The following is a 22,126-nucleotide window of genomic DNA, read 5'->3' as shown; positions in this document are numbered from 1 at the left end:
TGTGTATGTGTGTGTGTAATACAGATTGAAGCTTTAATCCCCATTTTATTTGGATCTTGCCAGTTAGAACAGCTGGAACGGAAGTAACAGTAGAGAAGTCAGCATAGACACACCAATGGTTTTCATATTGTATATGTTTAGTAATGGTGGAGATTAGTTGCTCACTGTATTATGTTCATTTGTATAGTCACCTTCTAGTCACTGATCATGGGGAATGATAATGGTGGGAAGGAGGGATGAGAGTGGCCACATATTGAGAAGACAGCACTCATTGGAAAGAACCCTGGTGTCGGGAAAGATGAAAGGCAAAAGGAGAAGGTGATGGCAGAGAATGAGATGGATAGATAGTGTCATGAAAACACTGAATGTGAATTTGGACAGACTGAGAGATAGTAGAGGACAGAAAGGCCTGGCATGCTGTGATCCATGGGGTCATGATGAATCGGTCATGACTGAACAACAAAAAGGAATGAGATGGTCAGTATAGCAATTTCCCTAACTCTCATTCCTTTTATACCCGAACTTATTAACCCTAAGGAATGCAATAAATACCATGCTGAGTGGGACCCACTGTTTCATTGGGGTAAAGATGTTATCTTTTATTTAAATTGAGCATTGACTCTATCATGTCTTCTGTTCTTATCATACATTTCCTGGATGGCCTCTTTTACTTCTATTTTCCAAAGTTCCTATGATAGGATTCCTGTGGTAGGAGGAGAAATATAGGCTGGTTACATGATGAGGATATGTGATGACAGGTGGGGAGCCTCATTGCATGGCTGGGCAGAAGAAAGTGAGGAAGGCCTCACATCAAGTGTGTCCCTGGGGTGAACAAAAGTCACGAAGGATAGGCTGGAATACCTGAGTTATGATCTGCATTGTCTGGAGGGAGCTCTCAATATAACAGATTAATTTGAATATTTGAGAGTACTAAACCAAGATACCACCAATACTTTGTATAATGATAAGGATATTAATGAATAGGTAGCTAGATGGCACAATGAATAGTGCTAGACTTGGAGTCAGGAAGACCTGAGTTCAAATCCTGCATCACACATTTATGAACTTTGTAACTATGGGCAAGTTACTTAATATCTCTTACCCTCAGTTGTTTCATTTGTAAAATGTGGACAATGATAGCACCTACCTAAAATAAATGAGTATGTGTATTTTTTGGTAAATGAAATGAAAAGCTGCTAGATGGCAAAATTTCCACTCAGCTTCCCAACATAGGACTGCTGTGAGAATAAAAGGAGATAATGTATGTAAAGAGCTCTGAAAACCATAAATGTGAGCTATTATCATTATAGGGCATTATAATCCCACTACTGTATTCCCATTACGCAGATGAGGAAAATAGGTTCTTAGACATTAAGTGAGTTGCTCAGGGTCACAAAGCTAGCAAGCATCTCAGACAAAAACACTCTTAGGGTGCCTCACTATAGCTTACATGGTGCCTTAGCAGTACTACCGTGTTTCCCCGATAATGACACTGTCTTATTATTTTTTTTGGACAGAAAAACACCAGAGGGCTTATTTTCAGGGGAGGGCTTATTTTAATGAACATTGACAGCAATTTTAATAAACAGGTAAATGTGAACAAAAAAATGTACCTTTATTCAATAAGCAAATCACTGGGGAAGAACAGGATGATGCGCTCACTGCTGCAGCTCTGATTGGATGCAGCTCGGAGCACAGCGTGCGTTTCACCGGGGGGGGGGGGGAACGGTGCATACAGGGGGTACCGTAATGTAGCGTGTAGCGCAGGGGATCACCTTCACTACAGTAGCAATCTCAATAGGGCTTATTTTCAGGGGAGGGCTTATTTTAGAGGAATCTTACACAGTAAGGGGAGGGCTTATTTTCGGGATAGGTCTTATTATCGGGGAAACACGGTAGGTGTACAACCATCACCCAGTAATTACTTGTTGAGGAATTCTTTTATTGATCAGCATTTTGTGGAAAGCCAAACCAAAGCTTCTGTCAACCAGAGGTGGCACAAGACATTTTGTTGCTTGGAATCAGCACTACAAAGTCTAACTAGGAGAAATAGCAAAGATTTCACCCTCAAATTGGTATATGATACAAATTTAGCTGGGGGAGACAGAGACTCTGAGATACTGCAAAGTTACTTCTGGGGAGTCGAGTCAGGGAAGAGCTCATGTTGGGTATGGCCATTAAAGGGAGGAATTATGAAATCCAGAAATTTCTCATATCACTTACAAAAAATTTATTGATTTATTTTAGTTTTATACTTATATTTCCCAATATACCCCACTCTCTTTCTCCTCCTCCCAGAGAACCATCCCATTTAATAAAGAAAAAAAATTTAAAAAAAATCAGCAAACTAAAACTTGAAAGAAATTTGGCATTATTTATAGTCTTCCATACCCATAGTCCCCCACCTCTGCAAAGAAGGTGAGAGAAGAGACTTCTCATATTTTTTTCTTTGGGGCCAAGTTAGGTCATCATAATTTCACAGCATTCAGTTTTGATTACAGTAACAACAGAATTCTTGCTATTTGTTAAGCTCAGCTCATCTGTTTCTGTATTGTTGAAGGAGAGTGCTAAGGCTTTAAGTACCCTCTAAACGTCAATGATCTAGAAAAAAACACTAGTTACCTTGTCAACTTCTCTCACCAATTACTAAAGTTAAATATTTTATATCTTCAAAAAACTGTAAAAAGTGAAACTAACCCTGACTCCCCTGTTCTAAACATATGTGACAATAATTATCCTTATGGAAGGAAGATTTTATCTTTTCATCGATAAAAGGAAGAGGAATAGGATTATCAGGATCAAGAAGACTTTACATTCTTTTGATTGGAAAAGTTGGAAGTTGGAGTTTGAAGGAGCCTTGTTATTATTGCTGTGGAGAAGTCTTGTTAACATCTACAGTGAAATACTGCTCCATGTCCCCCCACCAAGTAATTTCCCCCAAATGCCACAATGCATGGAATCTAGAAAGAGCTTTGAGAAAGACACAAGGGAGAAAGTAGGTACTACTTACTTCATAATAATGATGTAGATAATGTACATTAGTACGAGCACTAAGGACTCCCACCTGCAAAAATAGTAAAAGCAAGTCACAATATATACAGAAATGGAACATAAATGCTTCTGCTGTAAAAAAATAAATCTAACATTGAATTAGCCCCAACCATTATTAGTATGGACAAAGTAATCTTACACAACCTTGAAAATGTTTCAAAGAATCTCCAAGTTGGAAGAAACAGCAGCTGCCCTCTAATCCAACCTTTCCTTGGATGAGAATCCCTACTGCAATGTGTCTATCATAGCTATAGTATCAGCCATACTGTGACTGATTTCTCATGAGGGGGAGCCTCTGGAGACAGCCCATTGCACTTTGGGAGAGCTTGAATGGTGAGGAAAATTTTTACCTGAAATCGTCTGTCTTTGCTCCTCTGAGACCATCTGTTGTTTCTAATTCTACCTTCTTGGGCTAAGTGGGACAATCCATTAACAAACCTTTATTGAAAACCTATGGTGGGTGAAGTTCTGGGGGTAAGATGAAAATGGAACAGTTCCTGTTCACAAAGAGCTCATATTTTCTTGGGGGAGACAATGTATTTGTGATATATACATAATACCCACATATATGTATACACAACAGAACTAGTCTAAACCCTTTCCCAGGTGACAGTTCTTCAAATAAATAATTGAAGACACTGACTTATTTAACTTTCTTCCCAAGACTCCTCTTTGGAGGTTTACTCCTTAATTCCTTTAGCTGATTCCTCATATGGCAGAAACTCAAACTTTCCATTCTCTTGGCTGCCTCCTCTAGGTCCTCTCTGGTTTATCAACGTTCTTCCTAATTTGGCCCCCCACCCTCAGGTAGCCTTGGCCTTCCCCCAGTCTTGTAGAACTACATATGTGAAGAGAGATATGACTCTTGATTGACTGAGATACTTCTGGGAGAAATGGGGCAAGGAGAGGGAGAGCATGGACTTAGAAAGGCGAAAGGAAGATCCGCAGAGTAGCAGTAACATGCTAAAATGTCCCTTGATTCCCAGAGCCCTATTAAGGTTGGATTTCTCAGGTAAGCTCTTTCTTTCTTCAATTGAACTGATATTTCATTTCATTTCTGGGTTGCAGAGCTCCCTTTGTCCTTGTGTATTCTGTAACCTAAACTATTCTGTAGAGCTTGCCTGATTGATAGATATATTTGTTTGCTATCTGTGATTGTTTTCGATTAATGAGCATTTGATGGGAGGTGAGCTAACGTGTCCAAGATAGAGTTCACTACTACTCATCAGGTTGAGGGCAGCTAGGAGGTGCAGTGGATAGAGTGCCAGGCCTGGAGCCAGAAAGACCTGAGTTCAAATCTGGCTTTGGACACCTGATAGCTGTGTGACCCTGGGTAAGTCACTTAACTCTGTGTGCCTTAGTTTTCTCATCTGTAAAATGAGTTGGAGAAGGAAATGGCAAATCACTCCAGTATCTTTGTCAAGGAAACTCCAAATGGGGTCACAAAGAGTTGGACATAACTGAAAAATAATTGTTTAGGTCTGGGGTTTTAAATTGGATATTGTTTTTCCTAGAATTCAACAAACATATATTGAATCTAATCAACAGATATTAATTCAATTGAATTTAACCTAAGGAAAGATAGCAAGTCCAGTTATTAACTCCCTTGATTCTTCTAACTTCATTATTTCTCTTAGTGGTACCATCATTCACTTAGCTGCCCAAGAATGAAACCCTCAATCTGTCTTGGAATTAGCTGTGTGACACTGGATGATTCATTTAATGTCTCTGTCCTCAGTCTCCTCATTTGTAAAATCATGGGGTGGTGGGACTTGATAAACTCTACAGTCTCTTTCTGATCTGTAAATCTATGATCATATAATCTTATAATCTAGTATGAAAGATAAAACCTGCTTACAAATATAATACAAAATAAAACATGAACATGTTTAAGAGATGTACAGGGGGTGGCTGGGTGGCATAGTGAATAGATCACCAGTCCTGGAGTTGGGAGGACCTGAGTTCAAATCCAGCCTCAGACACTTAACACCAAAAAACTAACCATGTGACCTCGAGCAAGTCACTTAACCCCAATTGCCCTACCTTCCCCCTTCCAAAAGCAAAAATAAAAAAAAAAAAAGAGATGTACAAAAGAGAGTTCACTTCAACATGCTGCTGATTTTTCCTAACTTCTCCACTTTCATATTCCCCAAACTATACTTTTACCAATATGCATTTGGTTCTTTCCAGTTTCAGTGAGCTGAGATTCTGGTAACATAGTGGAAGGGGATTTATAACTCATGATTTAAAAGCTCTCTATTGCCTGTAGGATATCAGCCTAGTATTTAAAGCTCTCTACTGTCTGGCTCCCATTTCTATTTTCAGTAATATTTCATATCCTATCCTTGAGCTGTCAATTAAGACATCTGTAATGACTAAGAAACTTTAGCTGTGCAGTCTAAAGACTGAGTAATTTTAGTTATTCAGGATAAACCAGTAGAAATTGAAATATAACCTTACTGGAGTATCAAATGAGAAACGGCAGATCATAAGCCAAGTTCATACTTGCCATAAAGAGAGAAAGCTCAGCAGAGATGTCTTTACTCATGGTATAGGGAAAGGATATATGGGAGGGCTTTTGTGCCAGTAGGCCTCATCTTTGCCAAAGAGGTACCCACCAAATGAAGGTGACCCCTCTTTGCTGTGGGTGTAATTATTTCTGTTAGTTATAAAGAAAAAAGTCTTTTGTGAAATTTTAGTTGAGGAGGGGATAAAAATTTAATTAAGTCGCCTGTATATTTCTGTACAACATGCCATCATCAATAGTAACTCCTTTATAATGGGCTGAAGGTTACATAATACTCCCCTTGTAACAGTCCTGTTAGGTAGAAAGTAAGAATATCTAGTCAGTAGTTTTCAGTTTTGTCTGACTCTTTGTAACGGGGTTTTCTTAGCAAAGATACTAGAGCGGTTTGCCATTTCCTTTTCCAGATAATTTTACAGATGAGGAAACTGAGGCAAACAGGGTTACATGACTTTCACAGGGTCACACAGCTAGTAAGTCTCTGAGGCCAGATTTGAACTCAGAAAGATGAGTCTTCCTCACTCCAGGTCCAGCAATATCCACTGTGCCACCTAGCTGCTCCGGTATGAATATAATGATATTTCTTTTTCAGGTGAAGTAATTAAGCTATTAGAAGGTAAATGAGTTGCCCTGGTTTCTACGACGAGTGGGTGTCAGAGTTGAGATTCAAGTGAGGATAATGATAAGAACAGCTAGCATTCATGTAGCACACAAGGTGTGCAGAGTGCGTCACATATGTTTTCTCATTTCATCCTGTGAGGTAGGTGCAATCATTGCCTCCATTTTATGGACAGGAAAACTGAGGCAGAGAGACATTAAATAATCTGCCCAGGATCACACTGCTAGTAAGTGTCTAAGGCAGGATTTGAGGCAGGTTTTCCGGACTCCAGACCCTGTCCTCTATCCACCTAGTTGCCCTAAACCTAGGTCTTCTGATTCCAAAGTCAATAAATACTCTTCTCACTATACCATGCTGCTTAGACAGGAGAATAGCAACAGGATAACTAATGAGAGACATGTCAATAGCCCAGCTCTTCGCACACATATGTGGGGCACTCATTTATTCTCAGTGGGCCTGTAAATGTTCTTCTTGAGAAAATGCAGTTTTACAGTCACAGAATAAGCTTTTCTGGCTTTAAAATGATATTCTAATTAGCAGGACAGTGGCATTTCTAAGTCCTACTCCACACATGCTGCAGAAAAGGCTTTCTGTTTCATTATAGTGACAGCTGATGACATTCTATATGTGAGGTCACCTCACCCCAACTCCCTTCTAGGAAAGCTGTGACAACAAGGAAGCCTTTTGCTTTCACTCAGGTGGTGCTGACATTTTGCACAGCACTAAAGGTGAGAAATTTCCTACTACAAATTAGGGGAATTACAGGAGTCCGTTGGGTGCCACAAATGCTGTTGGCCTATAATTGTTGTACGATATAGAAGGTACACATGGGCCTTCCTTGTATTCCTTCCCTTTGATGCTGAGGATCACCTGGGCCAAAGGATTTAAGATTGTCACTGTGATACTTGTGATACTTCAGTGTGAGACAGTTTTTTTTTGCCCATCCTACTAAAAAAAGAAACCACAACCATTGTTTTAACTTGGCCTGCCCAATGTTAGGGACTTCAAAGTTTTACAGCTGTTGGACCTTAATCATAGTGTGTGTGGAAGGGGAAGGGAGATGCATTTTCTGTTTTATTCTACTCTACAGTTGAGTTTTAATCATTAATAAAATTATATCGTAACACTCAATGTATAGACCATTTATTTATATTCAATAAATATTTTTCAAAAGAATATCATTTAATAAAATTTCCTTCAACCGAGGGACTCTAATAAAAATGGAAACTTTGCCAATGACATGTACTGGAACTCTCTGTGCCAGAAGGATAGGAGTTAGTAACTTTTTGACTTGCTTTTTTGGATAATTTTATCTTTCAAAAAAATGAAGACACAACAAGAAGAAATTCTAGTCTGGATCTGATTGTCACTAAGAGAGAGGGGAAGGGAATAAGCATGTAATTGTATAGCACCTACTATATTTGCCAGGTATGATGCTAAGGGCTTTATGAATATTATCTGAGGTTGCTATAGTGGAAATGATGGGAACCTTGGGGGAAAGTGACCCTACCATCCTACAGTTTATGATAAATGAAAGGAAATATGTGTGTGGTATGACAATACATCCTAGATTTCAGGAAAGCAGATTTCAATGGGTTTGGAGGAAAGACAGGTTGGATATCATGGGGTTTACTTCAGGGGAATTTAGTCCAGGATGGATGAGAGATGCTCAAGAATGAAATTCTGACGATTCAATGAGAAATAATTGCTTTGAGGGGGAAAATGGGATTTAAAATCAACTCAGATTTAAAAAAAAAGAAATGTAAGGCGGAAGCAAGGCTAGGTAACAGAAGATGAATAGAAGAGTGAGGCATGGTCCCATAAAAATAGTTTCCTTAATGGTCAATAAGAACAAGAAGCTAAGACTTACGAGAGAAGATAAGGGCACAAAAAGGGTTTTTTTAAATATAAGAATTATAGTGGGAGAAAAAGACAGATCAGAGGATGGATTTTATTTTTGCTTGGAGTGGATGGGAAGATGATAACTGATGACAGAGAAAAGGTATACTTGTTCAATTCTTATGTGTTCCCCCCCCTCCCCTTTATTTCTCTGAAAGGAAAATAATCTTTGCTCTGGAAAGGAAAGAACAAAAATTATCATCAGGGAGTTGCTACCCAAGATAAATTACCTGGTCCAGATGAATTATATTCTTGCATCCTTAAAGAACTGACAGATGTTATTGCAAAGCTAGTGATATTTGAAAGATCATGGAAAATGGGGGTGGTACAAGATCAGAGAAGGGCAAATTTCCATGTTTTCCAAAAATAGAAGAAGAAAAGCATTTGCAGATTGGAGGTCAGTAAATTTGATTTCAATCTCTGGGATAATTATTGAGAGGATTATTAAGGAGATTAATTGGCAAATATCTAGAAAGGGCAGCAGTGATTATCAAGAACCAACATGATTAGGGGCGGCCAGGTGGCTCAGCGAGTAAGAGCACCAGCTCCAGTGTTGGGACGACCTGGAGATCGAATCCCGGGCTCAGGCGCTCAGCACCACACCCAGAAATAACTGGCCGTGTAACCTTGAGCAAGTTACTTAACCCCGATTGCTTAAAATAAAAAATAAAAAAAAAAGTATTCCTTGCATGGTGAAGAACCAACATGATTTCATCATGAGCAGGTCATACCAGACTAGCCTCATTTCTGTTTTAGACAGGATTTTTGATAAAATGTCTCTTCCTATTCTTGTGGAGAAGATGGTGTGATATAGATTAGACAATAATACAATTAGACTCAGTAGATTCATGGTTAAAGTTCAGTATCAATATAGCAGAAGGTCTACAGTGGAATATCCTATGGTCTGTACTTGGCCCTGTGCTGTTTAATATTTTAGTCAATTACTTGGATAAAGGGACAGATGATGCGCTTATCAAATTTTCAGATGAAACAAAGCTGGGAAAGCTAGCTAACATACTTAATGAAAGTGTTAGGATCCAAAAGCATCTTGACTGACAGAAGTGTCAAACTCAGCTCAGGGGTGGCTGAACCAGATTAAAATGCAATTATTAAATACTTAACAAATCAAATAAAAATGCAACATGGATAATGCTAATTTGTGGTTTTCTAAGTCAATATGCAGCTTTCAGGGCTGTTTCTATTTGAAACTAACTCCATTGGGTTAGAATATTGTGCTGATTCTAATAAGATGACACCCAATAGGGATAAATGCAAGATGTCTTGGACTTGGGTACAAAAATCAATTCCACAAATATAAAATGGTGGAATCTTGCATGGATAGCAGTTTTTCTAAAAAGAGACTAGGTGATAGACCCACTCATCTGCATCTGGAGTATTGTGTTCAGTTCAATGTTCATGGTTTAAGAAGCATATTTATAAACTACAAAGTAATCAGAGAAAAGGAATTAAGATGGTGAAAGACTTTGAGTTTATGGAATATGAAAACTGAATTGAAGGAACTGGGCATGTTTGGCCTGGAGAAAAGAACATTCAAGGGGAATGTGATAGTTGTTTTGAAGTCCTGTGGAAGATTTATTCTACTGGACCCCAGATTAGACACTAGCAGAAATAGGAACAATGGGTAGAAGTGGCCTAACAATGAGAGACAGTCAAAAGTGGAATGGTTAGCCTTAAAGAGGTGGTAGGTTTCTCTTTCTTGGAAGTCTTCAAGGGGAGACTAGATGCCTTTAATGTGTTCTGGGGTGATTCCTTCATGTGTGGGTTTGACTAAAGGGCCACTGAGATTCCTTCTACCTCTCAAGTTCTGTGACTCTGAGACCCCAGAGCCAATGCTCTTTCCACGAAGTCATGTTCCTTTCTATACCCAGTTTCCTGGTTTCCTGCCTCTGAAGCTCACATTTTCATTGATAAGACCTTCCTTCTTAATGCTGGATTTTTCTGACATTGTGTACCTGCTTGGACATCTCTCAAATCCCATTGGAACCTGCACAGATCTTCTCTTCTCCCTTTTTGGATGAGACATCTTATATCTGGGACTCTGTCCAGTCTGGTGCTTCATTAAGCTGTGGGGCGCAAGCCCTTATAGGGCTGTGAAAAATTTGGCAACAGTAAGGGGTTTCTGAACATACAATGATCAAAAATTAATTAAAAATCAAATGTGAAGTGAATTCAAGGTGTTTCTGGCAGCAAATGCTTGTGTTGCATTGCACAACTTAACTGCAGTCTTGTTTCTGAATACAAAGCATGCACACATTGCATGGTGCATACCTTCACGCTATGCAACACCAACGAATGCTGCTGAAACGCAAAAAAGGAGTCACGAGGGGAAAAAAAAAATTAAGAATCCCCAGTCTAGACCATGACTAATGGTGGTTAGAGTCCTTTCCTTTGGATTGATCAACTAGTTTTAGAACTTGTTCTCTATCCATGTTCCTGTTGCCTAGATCAGAGTTGTCAAACCCACCATACCCAGGCTGCAAAACAAACCCAAATTAAATTAAAATGTAAGTGGGAAACATTTAGTAAAATAAATAAAAATATAACATAAAATGTTAATTTGTGGTTTTCTAAATCAACAGGTGGCCCAAAGGGATCCCTTTCTATTTGAGTTTGAGAGCACTGCCCTAGATAACTATATTGTAGCTAGGACCCCTTGTTTAGTTCTATGAATTTCACTCGAACTGTTGGGTGGTATTTGATTTTGGGGACCAGTCTTTTTTGGCACGGTCTATCTCCCCATGCCTCAGTTCTCAGATATGACACTTTGTTGGGGAGCCCTGGCAGCATGAGAGTAGTTGTGAAGGATTTCTAGAGACATTGGAAACATGCCTTGTCTTTTTCACAACTTTATCTATACAGGGCTGGCCGAGATGATTAGCACCAGGCTATTGGAGAGGCAATTATCTCCTAGTGGACAGAGGATTGGACTTGAAGACAGAAACACCCAGGTTCCAGTTCTACCTGTGACACTTACGAATTGTGGGGCAAATCACTTCACTGAAACTCAATTTCCTCATCTATAAAAGGGAGACAACATTATCTCCACTAGTTGGTTTAATGATTTCTCTGAGGCTCCAAGGAGATTGTTGTTCAGTTGTTTTCAGTCATGTCTGACTTCATGACCTTATTTGGGATTTCTCAGCAAAGATACTGGATGGCCTTGCTGTTTCCTTCTCCAGTTAATTTTGCAGATGAGAAATGGAGGCAAGAAAGGTTAAGTGATTTGCACAAGATCATGCACCTACTAAATATCTTTTTTTTTTTTGCTTTTTGGAGGGGGGATGACAGGGTAATTGGGGTTAAATGACTTGCCCAACGTAACATGACTAGTAAGTGTAAAGTGTCTGAGGTCAGATTTGAACTCAGGTCCTCCTGACTCCAGGACCAGTGCTCTATTCACTGTGCCACCTGGCCACCCCTCTCCTACTAAATATCTGAAGCTGGATTTGAATGCATGAAGATAAGTCCTCTTGACTCTTGGTTCAGTACTCTACTGCAGGAGATGATACTTGTCAAATGTCAGTGATTCTCAGTATGAATTCCCAAGTATTCTAGGAAGCAGCCACTGCAATTTTATTGGGACAGACTGGAAATTTAAAAAGCTGCTGTTTTACCTAAGAAAATAACAGAGGTCATGATTTTTTTCTCTTTCTTTAAACAGAGAAACTTGTAATTAGGTCTAAGGTGTGATACAACTGGAGTTAGAAGACCTTAGTTTGAATCTCAGCTCCAATACTTATTTGCTGGGTGACCTTGGGAAAATTACTTAATTTCTCTGGGTTTCCTCAATCACAAAACAAGGCAGTTGGACCAGATGATGTGTAAAGTGCCTTCCCTTTTTAGATACTGTGATTCTAGGTGTCCTCAAAACATATACTCTGAAGGTAAATAAGCTGTTGGTTGGCCTGGTTGGGGAGCTGATCACAAGCTGAGGGGCACTGAAACAGAGTCCTTTCCCTTGGTGCTGATCATGTAACTCCTTTCAGCACAACTGGTTACTGCAGTACTAAGAAAAACTGGTAATGCAAAACATATTGGCACGAGTTCAAAGGCAATGCTTTGGGCTATCTGTCACATAGAGTAGGGGATTTGCATTGCATCACCAGATGGTTACAATGTACTGAGGAACACCTGCTTGTTTTCCCACATTAAGACAAGACTAAGCTCGATTTTTGATACAAGATGCCTGTGACAATACATTGAGCTATTGCAAAGTATTTCCTAATGATTCTAGAAGAGCCTAGAGCAATGCCTTGTTTTATGGCACCTGGAAATAGCTTCTTTTGACCAAAACACAGCAGTGCTTCATTTAAACTGAATATGGACCACTAAACATTTGATATATATATATATATATATATATATACATATACACACATGTGTACATATATACATATGTACATAATATATGCCTATTTTTTATAAGTCCAATGATTTCAGAAGTATAGGAAACCCCTGATGAGGAATTTTCTCTCCCCATAAAGACCAGCACGTGTTCTGCAAATTATAGCGTGTTACCCGAAGCACCGAAAAGTGAAATTACCCAGGGTCATATAAAATTACATGGGAGAGGTGGGACCCAAACCCATTTGGAGCCTTTCTGAGTCTGAGGCCATCTCTCTATATCATGCAGCCTCTCATCTACCATCTACAAATTGATCATTTCTGTGATGAATTGCCCCCAGATCCCTCATGCAGGAGGCCCCTGATATTGATCTTCAGTCAGTTGTTTTTGTTGTTCAGGTGTTTTTCAGTTGTTCTGGCTTTTCCAATCTCCCCCCTACCCGGCTCTGCTCCAAATAAAGTGCTTTCGGCAGCTACCCCCTCACATTTCTGAGGGGTTTGCTCACTATTCCTGTATTCAATGAGCAGAACTTACTGAAATTGTATTTTTCCCAAGCACACAGCCTAAGTTGACCTCCATGAACTTCAATTTTTTTCTTTCATCTTATGATATAAACCTCCTTCTTTTTGCCTTTTAAATTTTTATTCATTCCTTCATGACCTGAAAAGTTCTCTTAGGCAGCTTCAAGTTTTCTGTTTTATAGTCTTTTCTCTCTTTGACTCCTAATTATTCAGGTTCTCTTGGATCAGGTAGGGTGATATTTTCCCCCTCCCCCAGACCAATTCACAATTTGTATTAAGATTGCTCTTCTCTGAGTCCAATAGAGATGCACTCAAAAATAAACATAGAGTATTTAAAGCTTAAAACTCCAAGAAGACGTTTAGGACACTTGGTATGATTGAGAAAGAGGGTATTTGATCATCTGTTTTTTTGGAAAAGATTTAATATTGTGAATGACATCACCATTAAAATGCTGAAAGGATGTCCTATATTATCTCAGGGAAGTAAAAACGAGGTCATTATAGACTCAGTGATTTTTAATCAGGCAATAAAAAACAAACAAACAGAACCTAATAAAATCAGAGTATAAACCACAGAGATTACTAAACAGCTCAAGATTTACTCTTCCACTTATAAAGATCCTAATGGTTTATAAAACTTTTCAAAGAATCTTAATGTTGTATATAGCCCTTGCTTGTCTTAGGGAGGGGGAAAGAAGGGAGGGAGAAAAAAGTTTGGGACTCAAAATCTTATAAAAGTGAATGTTGAAAACAAACAAAAAAGTAAGTAAATTATATTTCCCTTTTCCCTCCTAAGAATAAAATAAATAAATAAAAAGAATCTTCATGTTGGAAGTAACCTTAGAGTTCATCTAATCACATCTCCCACCCAATGCTTTAGGAATCCCAGGAAAAATCTCTGAAAAGTAGTTCAACAGTTTCTCTTTCTGCTTGAATACTTCTAGTAGGAGGAAGTTCACTACCTCATAAAGCAGCTCATTCTATTTTTTGATAGCTCTAAATGATGAAAAATCCTTTCATATATTGAGTCAAAATATGTCTCCCTGTAAATTCCACCCACTGATCTAATTTCTGCCTTTTGAAACAACACAGAATAAGTCTATTCTCTGTTCCATATAATAGCTCTTTGAATATTCAATGGTAAATATGATATCTCTCATTTTTCTCCAGACTACACTCTTTTAATACCCTCAAGTATTCCTTCTGTGACATGGTTTTAAGACTTAATCATCCTTGCCCCTCTCCTCTGAACCCATTGTGATTTGTAAAAATGTTCTTTTTAAAGAGTGTTAGTCAGATATGTAAATTATATTCCAAATGTGGTCTGATCAGAGCATACTAATAGGAAGGTAGGACCATTAATTTCCTTAATCTGGACACAATATTACAAATAATGGGTATGAGATTGCCTTAGCTTTTAGCAGCAGATCACAATGAGCTCACATCAAGATTGTGATAAACTATAATCACGGTACTTTTCATATTGAGATTTGTGAAGACTGGGCATCTCCAGTCCTATGTTTGAACAACTGATTTGTTTTTACCTAAAAATAGGCATTCATATTTATCCTTACTGAATTTCTTCTATGATTGGAATGGTTGCCTTGAGAGGTGATGGGTTTCCCCTGCTTGGGGGTTTTAAGAGGAGAATGTTCAACTATTTATTGAATATGTCATAGAGTGGTTTTATTTCATGTATGGTTTGGATAAAATGCTGCTCAGGTCCTGACAGCCCTCAGATTTTAGGGTTCATTGATAAAATGTTGACCAGATTCTTCATTGTGTTTCCATGTGAAACCTTTCTTCAGCTTTATATCAATTCATTATTCACCATTATTTAGGTGGTGGTGTTTAGCTAGCTACGAATTCACCTTCTACATTATCATCTAGTTCACATTTCTTTATTCTGTTGAAAAGGATATCACAGGACACATTTTGTCAAATGTCCTGCTGAAATCAAGATACACTGTCCCATAGCATTTATCTCAGTTTAATAACCATATCATAAAGAATAAATCAGGTTACCATGGTATGACTTTGTAGTAGTGAAACAATTGTGCTTACTGAGTCCACTACAAATTTATATTAATCTCCCCTCGATGCAGCAAGGCAATCCTTTTATTTCTCCCTAATCAATAATAGTGAATTCCCCATAGGAACTGTTCCAAACCCTCTTTTCTCTCTTTAAGCCCCTTATTCTTTCTTGTACTTCATGTAGCCAATAAGTTCCCAAGCCTGAAAGATTCTATCTCCCACATCATAAGCACCAACTATCCCCTTCCCTCTGTTGATATGGACAGCATTTCATTTTGTGCTCTTATCACTTAGCTCCTAGACTATTTCAATAGCCTCCTAATTGGTCTTCCTCCCTCAAGTTCTCCCTCTTCCCCCATCCATACTCCACATAGCTGTTAAAGTAATATTCTAAAAACGTGGATCTGATCATGTTACACTCCTGTTCAATAAACTCTGGTTTTTCAGTTGTGCAAAGATACTGGAGTGGTTTGATGTTTCCTTTTCCAGCTCATTTTGCAGATGAGGAAACTGAGGCAAATAAGGGTAAAATGACTTGCCCAGTGTGACATAGCAAATAAGTATCTGAGGTTGGATTTGAACTCAGGTCTTCCTGACTCTAGACCCAGAGTTCTATCTACTGAGTCACCTAACTGTCTCCATATCTCCATAAACTCCAATAGCTCTCTATTATATCTATGAGGAAATGTAAACATTTGTCTGGTTTTTAAAGTCCTTTAAAACTTGGCTCCAACCTACCTATTTATTATCACACATTAGTATCCTTCATATACTCTACAATCCAGCCAAACTAGCTTTGCTGTTCCCCACACTGTTTCACTGCCTTTGCCCAAGCTGTCCCCTGTGCCTGGGATGTTCTCTCCTTACCTCTTAGAATCAATCCCTAGTTTCATCCAAAGCTCAGCTCAGATGTCATTTCTTACATTGCCTGGTATTTATCTTACACATTCTGATTTCTTACATATTTGTATCTATACAAATTGCCTCCCCTGATGGAATGTAAGCTCCTCGAAGGCAGGAACTGTTTCATTTTTCTTTGTATCTCCTGTGATTAGAATAGTGGAATAGTGCCTGTCACATAACAGGTGATTAATAAATGTTTGTTGACTAATTGACTAGTATGCTCCTAATGGTTCATAGTCATAGAGACATCAGATTTAGAGCTAGAAGGAATTCTGTAGATTATTTATTCTTTTATCCTGATAAGGAAACTGAGGCTCAGACACATGAAGTTACTGCCCAAGGCTGTAACAGTAGGTAGGAAGTGGTAGAGCTGGGAACCCAAATTCCTGACTACACATTCATTAAATTGTGGTTACTACTTTCGTTTGTGGCAGCCAGGTGGTGCATCAAAGAGAGCACTGGACCTGGAGTCACAAAGACTCATCTCCCTGAGTTTAAATCCAGCCTCAGACACTTAGTAGTTGTAGTACCCTGGGCAAGTCACTTAACCCCAGTTGTCTCAGTTTCATCTGAAAGCTGGAGAAGAAAATGGCACACCACTCCAGAATCTTTGTCAAGAAAACCCAAATTGGGGGCACAGAGAGTCAGACATAACTGAAACAATTGAACAACAAAATTTTCTTTTATAAATACTCACACATCATTTGTTTATCCTTAGATCTTACCAGCTATTCATGTAAAATCTACAGGTTTGTAGTTTCTGCCATTTGGAATTCTATACACTTTTTTTTCTAATTTTTGAAAACTGGAACAAAATTTGCCTATCTCCAATCTCCTGTCACCTTTCCCACTGTATATGATTTCTCCTGATGATTGTCAACAAGTGGACCATGATTACATCTGTACGTTCTTTCAGTACACTGGTTTGTGATTTGTTTGGGCTTGGAGACTTGGATTCATTTTAAAAGGCTGGGTGCTGTATTATTCTCATTTGACCTGTCTTGGGTTTCAATTTTCTCAATGATATGTGTTCTATACTTTTCAGAATGCAGGTCATTCTTCTTGATAGAAAAAAGATAGAAATAAAATGGAAATTGAGGAGCTTTTCTTTCTTTAGTCTTCAGTAACATTCTACCATTTCCCCAAGAATTGGGCCTGTTCCTCCTTTGTTCAACTTCTTGTTATGAACAGAGTAATGATAACAAAAAATCCCAACCAAAATTCTTCATTTTCCTTAGAACTTTAAAGAGCATCAGGCCATTCTGTACTTTAGTCTTTTAGATTCATCTTATAGATAATTATATGGCCTTTCATTTTCATAGCATGACCTTTGTAAATATGAGATTATTTGAGACTGCTGTGTACCCACATTGATTTCATATGCCTCCTTTGTTACTTCAGGGTCAGAACTCAATTTTTTGAGCCTCTCTCTTTTGGTATTGTCATGATTTTAAGAAAATTAGAAAAGGGTTATTGTCATTGCATTAGGTATATCCTCTGTGGTGAATTTATGGGAGAGCATGAATAAAAGTCACACAGAATGAGCAGGTGTGAATAGGTTGAGATCTATATTATTGAATATTGATGAAATCACAACCCTAATGGAGAATTAGAGAAACTCTAATTATCCTTTAGTTATGGGATTATACATTTTTTCCATGAAACTTTTGTGAATTGATTTGCTAAATGTTTAGAATACCCATCTGATTATGTTCAATGTTTTTTTCTAACAAGGTCTACTTTTCCCCAAGATTCCCATCACTTCCATATCAAGAAACAAGTCTAAATCCCATTACTGATGCTTAACTACCTCATTGATCTTGAATACTATTTATCCTCTCTGGACCTCAATTTCTTCCTCTATAAAATGAAGAGTTTAGATGAAATGATCTTTCAGATCACAGCTAGTTCTAAATCCCTTCCAGTTCTAAATCCTATGAGTTTATGACCTTTCCTGGTCAGAATTAAACCCAGAATAGTTATTCTCATTTCTTTCTCTGTCATCTGTGCAATGAAATTCCAACTAGGTCATTAAGAAATTATCATATGTTTTATTTTTAGCATAATTGGACATTCAACAATCATTTGGAAATTTGAATTTTCTCCATCATTCCTATGTCTTGCCTCTGTATTGGTTTTGATATAGAGATCATAGAATTAGACTTTGCAAAGCACCATGCCTGTACTTTCCATGATCTGCTTAGATGGTCTGTTGTATGTTCTCACAAAATCACTTCTATGCCTTTCCCTCCTTCTATATTCCCTCAAGGAAGGGCTCAGCACTCTGCCTCTTCCTTCAGGTTTATGGATTCTTATATATCTATACAGCTCCTCAGCCTATGAGTTTATTCCTGTCCCTTTCTCACCTCATTAAGTCTTTTTCTTTTGAACAAGTTATAGCCTTTCAATACAGTTATGAACCTGATTCCACCCAGTGATCAGATCATGTTAGATCATGATACCTATGTGAGTGTATTTATTATCTCTTTGTTTTGAATTTGCAAGTTTGATTTATTTTTTTAATTGTAAACTGTGCACAGGTGCAAGGTAATTATCCAAAGTTATGCAGATTTCCTCTGACCTTCTTTCTTGTTATTTTTCTCCTGAAAATTCTTAGGTACCTACCTCTGTTATGGTATTTAATTCTACATAACATTTATCTTCTATTGTATTTGGTTTTACAGCCTTACGTGAGTGGTTTCTTTTTTCCTTTACCCTCAAATTTGAGTCATCTTAATTTTGGTTAGTTTCTTGCCAGACACAGAACCAAAGAGTTGGGAAAGACTTCAGAGACTATCTGTTCTAACCTATATGTGCAAATGAATCCCCCTCCAACATCCCTGACAAATAGTCATCCAGCCCTTGCCTGGAGACTTCGTCCTGGGACAATTCATTCCATTTGTAGATAGCTCTGATCAGTAGAAAGTTATTCCATGTATATAGACTAATATCCTTTCCAGTCATTATGAGATACATTGGTTCTCTCATCAGAAGCCTCTAATACTGCTCATATCAAAAGCCATACCATTTTGTACCATCTCAATGTCAGTTATTCATCCTATAGTCATCCTTTCTATTCCAGTGTTTTGGATGTTCTACTCCAGTATAACCTCCAACTGGAAAAAAAAAGATGAAAACACTATTCCTATTCCCAAATCCTTTAGTTTCTTAGCTATGGCTTTAGAACAATCACTAGACATATATTTCAGATGTGAGCTGGTTAGTTGTACTGCCTATGCTCACAGGTTCCCTCATGAAAAATTCCCTGACCAATGTATCTCTCTGTGATATCAGTAAGTACTAGCTGGTACTCTGGGAATGAGTTTGTGTTTGGTTGCCATGGAAACCACCCACGCAGTTTTTCTCTGAAAATGACAGCTGTGTGTGCCTCATGATTCAAACACTACCCAAGCTAGAGAATGCGTAACCATGAATTGGCACTCCTTTGTCAGTTAAATGTCACCTGTTGAACACCTACTGTGTTGCTCATGCCAGGGGTTTTGTTTCCTCTTTTCTCACAGAGAATCCGGAATATTTAGCCTTCGTATTGGGAATGCTATGCTAGAACTTTAACATTAGACTTCAGGAATGAAAGGAAATGAACATGTTCTTCTTTTACATTCCAAGAAATATTAAATGCCCAGAAAGATATGAAGGGGTTAGGTCCTAGAGCTCTGGCTACGATAAAACCTTTCGATTTTTATCTTGGCCTCTTTATAAGATTCAGTAATGCCATGAACATGGAGGCAACACATAAGTTGGAGTGAAGATGAGTTCAAATGCCACCTTTGACTCAACCTCTCTGAATCTCTTCCATATTTGTAAAATGAAAATAATGGGGTGGGTGGGGGGGAAGAATAATACAGAGAATTCCAGGCATTGGGCTTAGGGAACCTCTTCTTGAGCCTAGGAAGTGCTAATTCACTCTGTCTTCTTTTTTCATAATGAGAAAGTCTAATTAATATAGAAAACCACTTTAGAGATTTTTTTCGGTCCTGCTGTAGTAGTTTCTTCTTCCTATCCTCTCTATTATCCACCTGGAGGGGCAGGAAATTGAGGAAGGTCCATGATGGAACAGAGAACCACCACCCTCACTCAGTGTTTTCCCTGGAATTACTAAAACCACAGGGGTGCTCATAAACACACTACATTTTGAAAATATTCATTGTATTTGAAAGGGGCAGTTGATAACTGACTTTGGAGGTTTGCCTTTCCATAAAATTTAGAGGGAAAGGATTTTTTTTTAGGGAATATATATTTTTCTAGGGAAAGGGCTTGAAGATATCATATGCTCTATACTCTAATAGTTCTAACCTGTATGGAAACTGAAGCCCAGAAAGAAGGAAACCTTTCCCCAGGTTTATGAGCTAAGCAGTGATTAGAACTCATATCTCCTGATTTCCATCTCACTGGTCTTTCTACTACACCATAGCTACCTCCCTTGTCTCTCTCATTTTAATTTTCTATTACTTCAAGCTCAACTCCACATAATAATATACTCCATTGACTATAGTCAGGGTGCCTTTCCATGAGAATCTGACATACTGGTGAAATTATATTTCTGGGAAGTCCACTTTGACAGATCAAATATTTGAGAAACTTTAATGAGATCATACCATGCACTGAATTTCTATTTCCATTAAAGAATGTCTGATCTAGTTGAGAATCTACCTCAAACATGGGGATTTAAACATTGGACCAGAGTCCAAATTTATTTTTTTTCCATTTATTTATCCTGGGTTACAAAGTGATTTCTGCCTTCTTTTTTTGATGACAAAAAGAAAACTATGTTGATTTAACAAAAGTTATAAAAACATCTTGAGCAGCACTTTAATAAATGAAAACCGATCAAATCTATGGATCCAGTTTCTTTGAAAATATACATGCATCTCCAAATAAAAGGGAGATGATTTCCTATAATGGTGAATCCAATTATTTGAAAATGTACTCAGGAACTTAAAGTATCCCAGGTTTTCTTTGTTTTGTACAGGGCCACAGGTTAGTTATCCCTACTAGGTTACCAGTTGGAAGATGAATGGATGACTTGAACATCTGGGTTATGTATTATCCAATGAAAGTACAACCTGAAGCTCTCTCATCTGTCCTTTTTATAAGAGCCTCACTTCTTGAACAGGAAAGAGGGCTGCCTGAATGAATAATGGCAACTGTATTGTTTCAGTTCAACTCAATAAACATTTATTAAATGCTCTACTAGGAAAAGGCACCATGCTAGGTATTGGTGACAATTTTTTTTTAAATGATGGAGTCCCGGGTCTTAAGCAGCTTACATTTTATTGCATTAGTCAGAGAAGGAAGGCAAGTGTACATGTAAAGAGTTAAGTAAAATTTGCTGTTTAAGGTGCAAAAACCTTCTTTACACGTTCCCTGGCTTTTACTTAGTTGTTGATAATCAAAGAGGAGGAAAGAGAGTAGAAAATAATTCTACTTACCAAGAAACTTTTTCATCATATATAAACTGTGGAGAAAAGAAAAGATATCTTCGTTATATGAGGAAACGTAATCAAATTTACAAGTTGTTTACTACATAATTTCCATAAAGCAGTAATTAGAGCTGCACTATCCCAGGAACAATGGACCTGTGGGTGCCCAGCTGTACTAGTCAAATCTAGGTGAATGGTCCTGGGGGTAAGGTTGGGAAGGAGATAGAAATTCAGCTGTCTGTTGCTTTGGTATATCTTGGTAAGTCAGTCAGTCAGTCAATTGTCATTTATTAAAAGCCTACTATTTGCTAGGCATTATATTAAATTATAGCTATACAAAGAAAGGCAAAAGATAGTCCCTGCTTACAAGGAGCTTACAATCTCACAGGGGAGACTATCTGCAAACAACTATGTACAAATAAGCTGTATACAGGCCAAAGGGGAAATTATCAACAGAGGGAATGCACTAGAATTTAGAGGTATTGGAAAAGGTTTCCCATAGAAGGTGGGACTTAAAGGAAGCCAGGGACATCAGTAGTAGCAGTGGAGGAGGGAGAGTATTCCAGGTATGAAAGATAGCCAGAGAAAATTCCTGAAGCTGAAAAATGGAGTATGTTTAGGAGGCCAGTGTCCCTGTGTGGAAGAATATGAAACAGGACTTTGTATTTGACCCTGGGGGTGATAAGAAGTCACTGGAGTTTATTTTGAGTAGGGGCATGCTAGGATCAGACCTGTACTTTAGAAAAATCACTTTGGTGGTTGAATGGA

At 38.1% G+C, this 22,126-nt stretch overlaps 1 protein-coding gene across 3 annotated transcripts in view; it reads right to left on the bottom strand.

The window, feature by feature from the left end:
- Positions 1–22,126, bottom strand: part of SLC24A3 (solute carrier family 24 member 3) — a 783,926-nt gene that overhangs the window by 82,438 nt on the left and 679,362 nt on the right. For all 3 annotated transcript variants that reach the window (XM_069075482.1, XM_069075480.1, XM_069075481.1), the window contains exons 8-9: positions 21,368–21,393; positions 3,011–3,064 (exon numbers count right to left, since the gene is read on the bottom strand). In XM_069075482.1, the coding sequence (XP_068931583.1) occupies positions 3,011–3,064; positions 21,368–21,393 (80 nt within the window). The remainder of the gene's footprint in view (positions 1–3,010; positions 3,065–21,367; positions 21,394–22,126) is intronic.

The sequence above is a fragment of the Petaurus breviceps genome, unplaced genomic scaffold, assembly GCF_028583685.1.
Source record: "Petaurus breviceps papuanus isolate PSGF00001 unplaced genomic scaffold, PetGlider_PUasm1.0 90919, whole genome shotgun sequence".
NCBI classification, from domain to species: Eukaryota; Metazoa; Chordata; class Mammalia; order Diprotodontia; family Petauridae; genus Petaurus; species Petaurus breviceps.
Note: the sequence above shows the minus strand (reverse complement) of the source record. Positions and strands in the feature narration are given on the sequence as shown.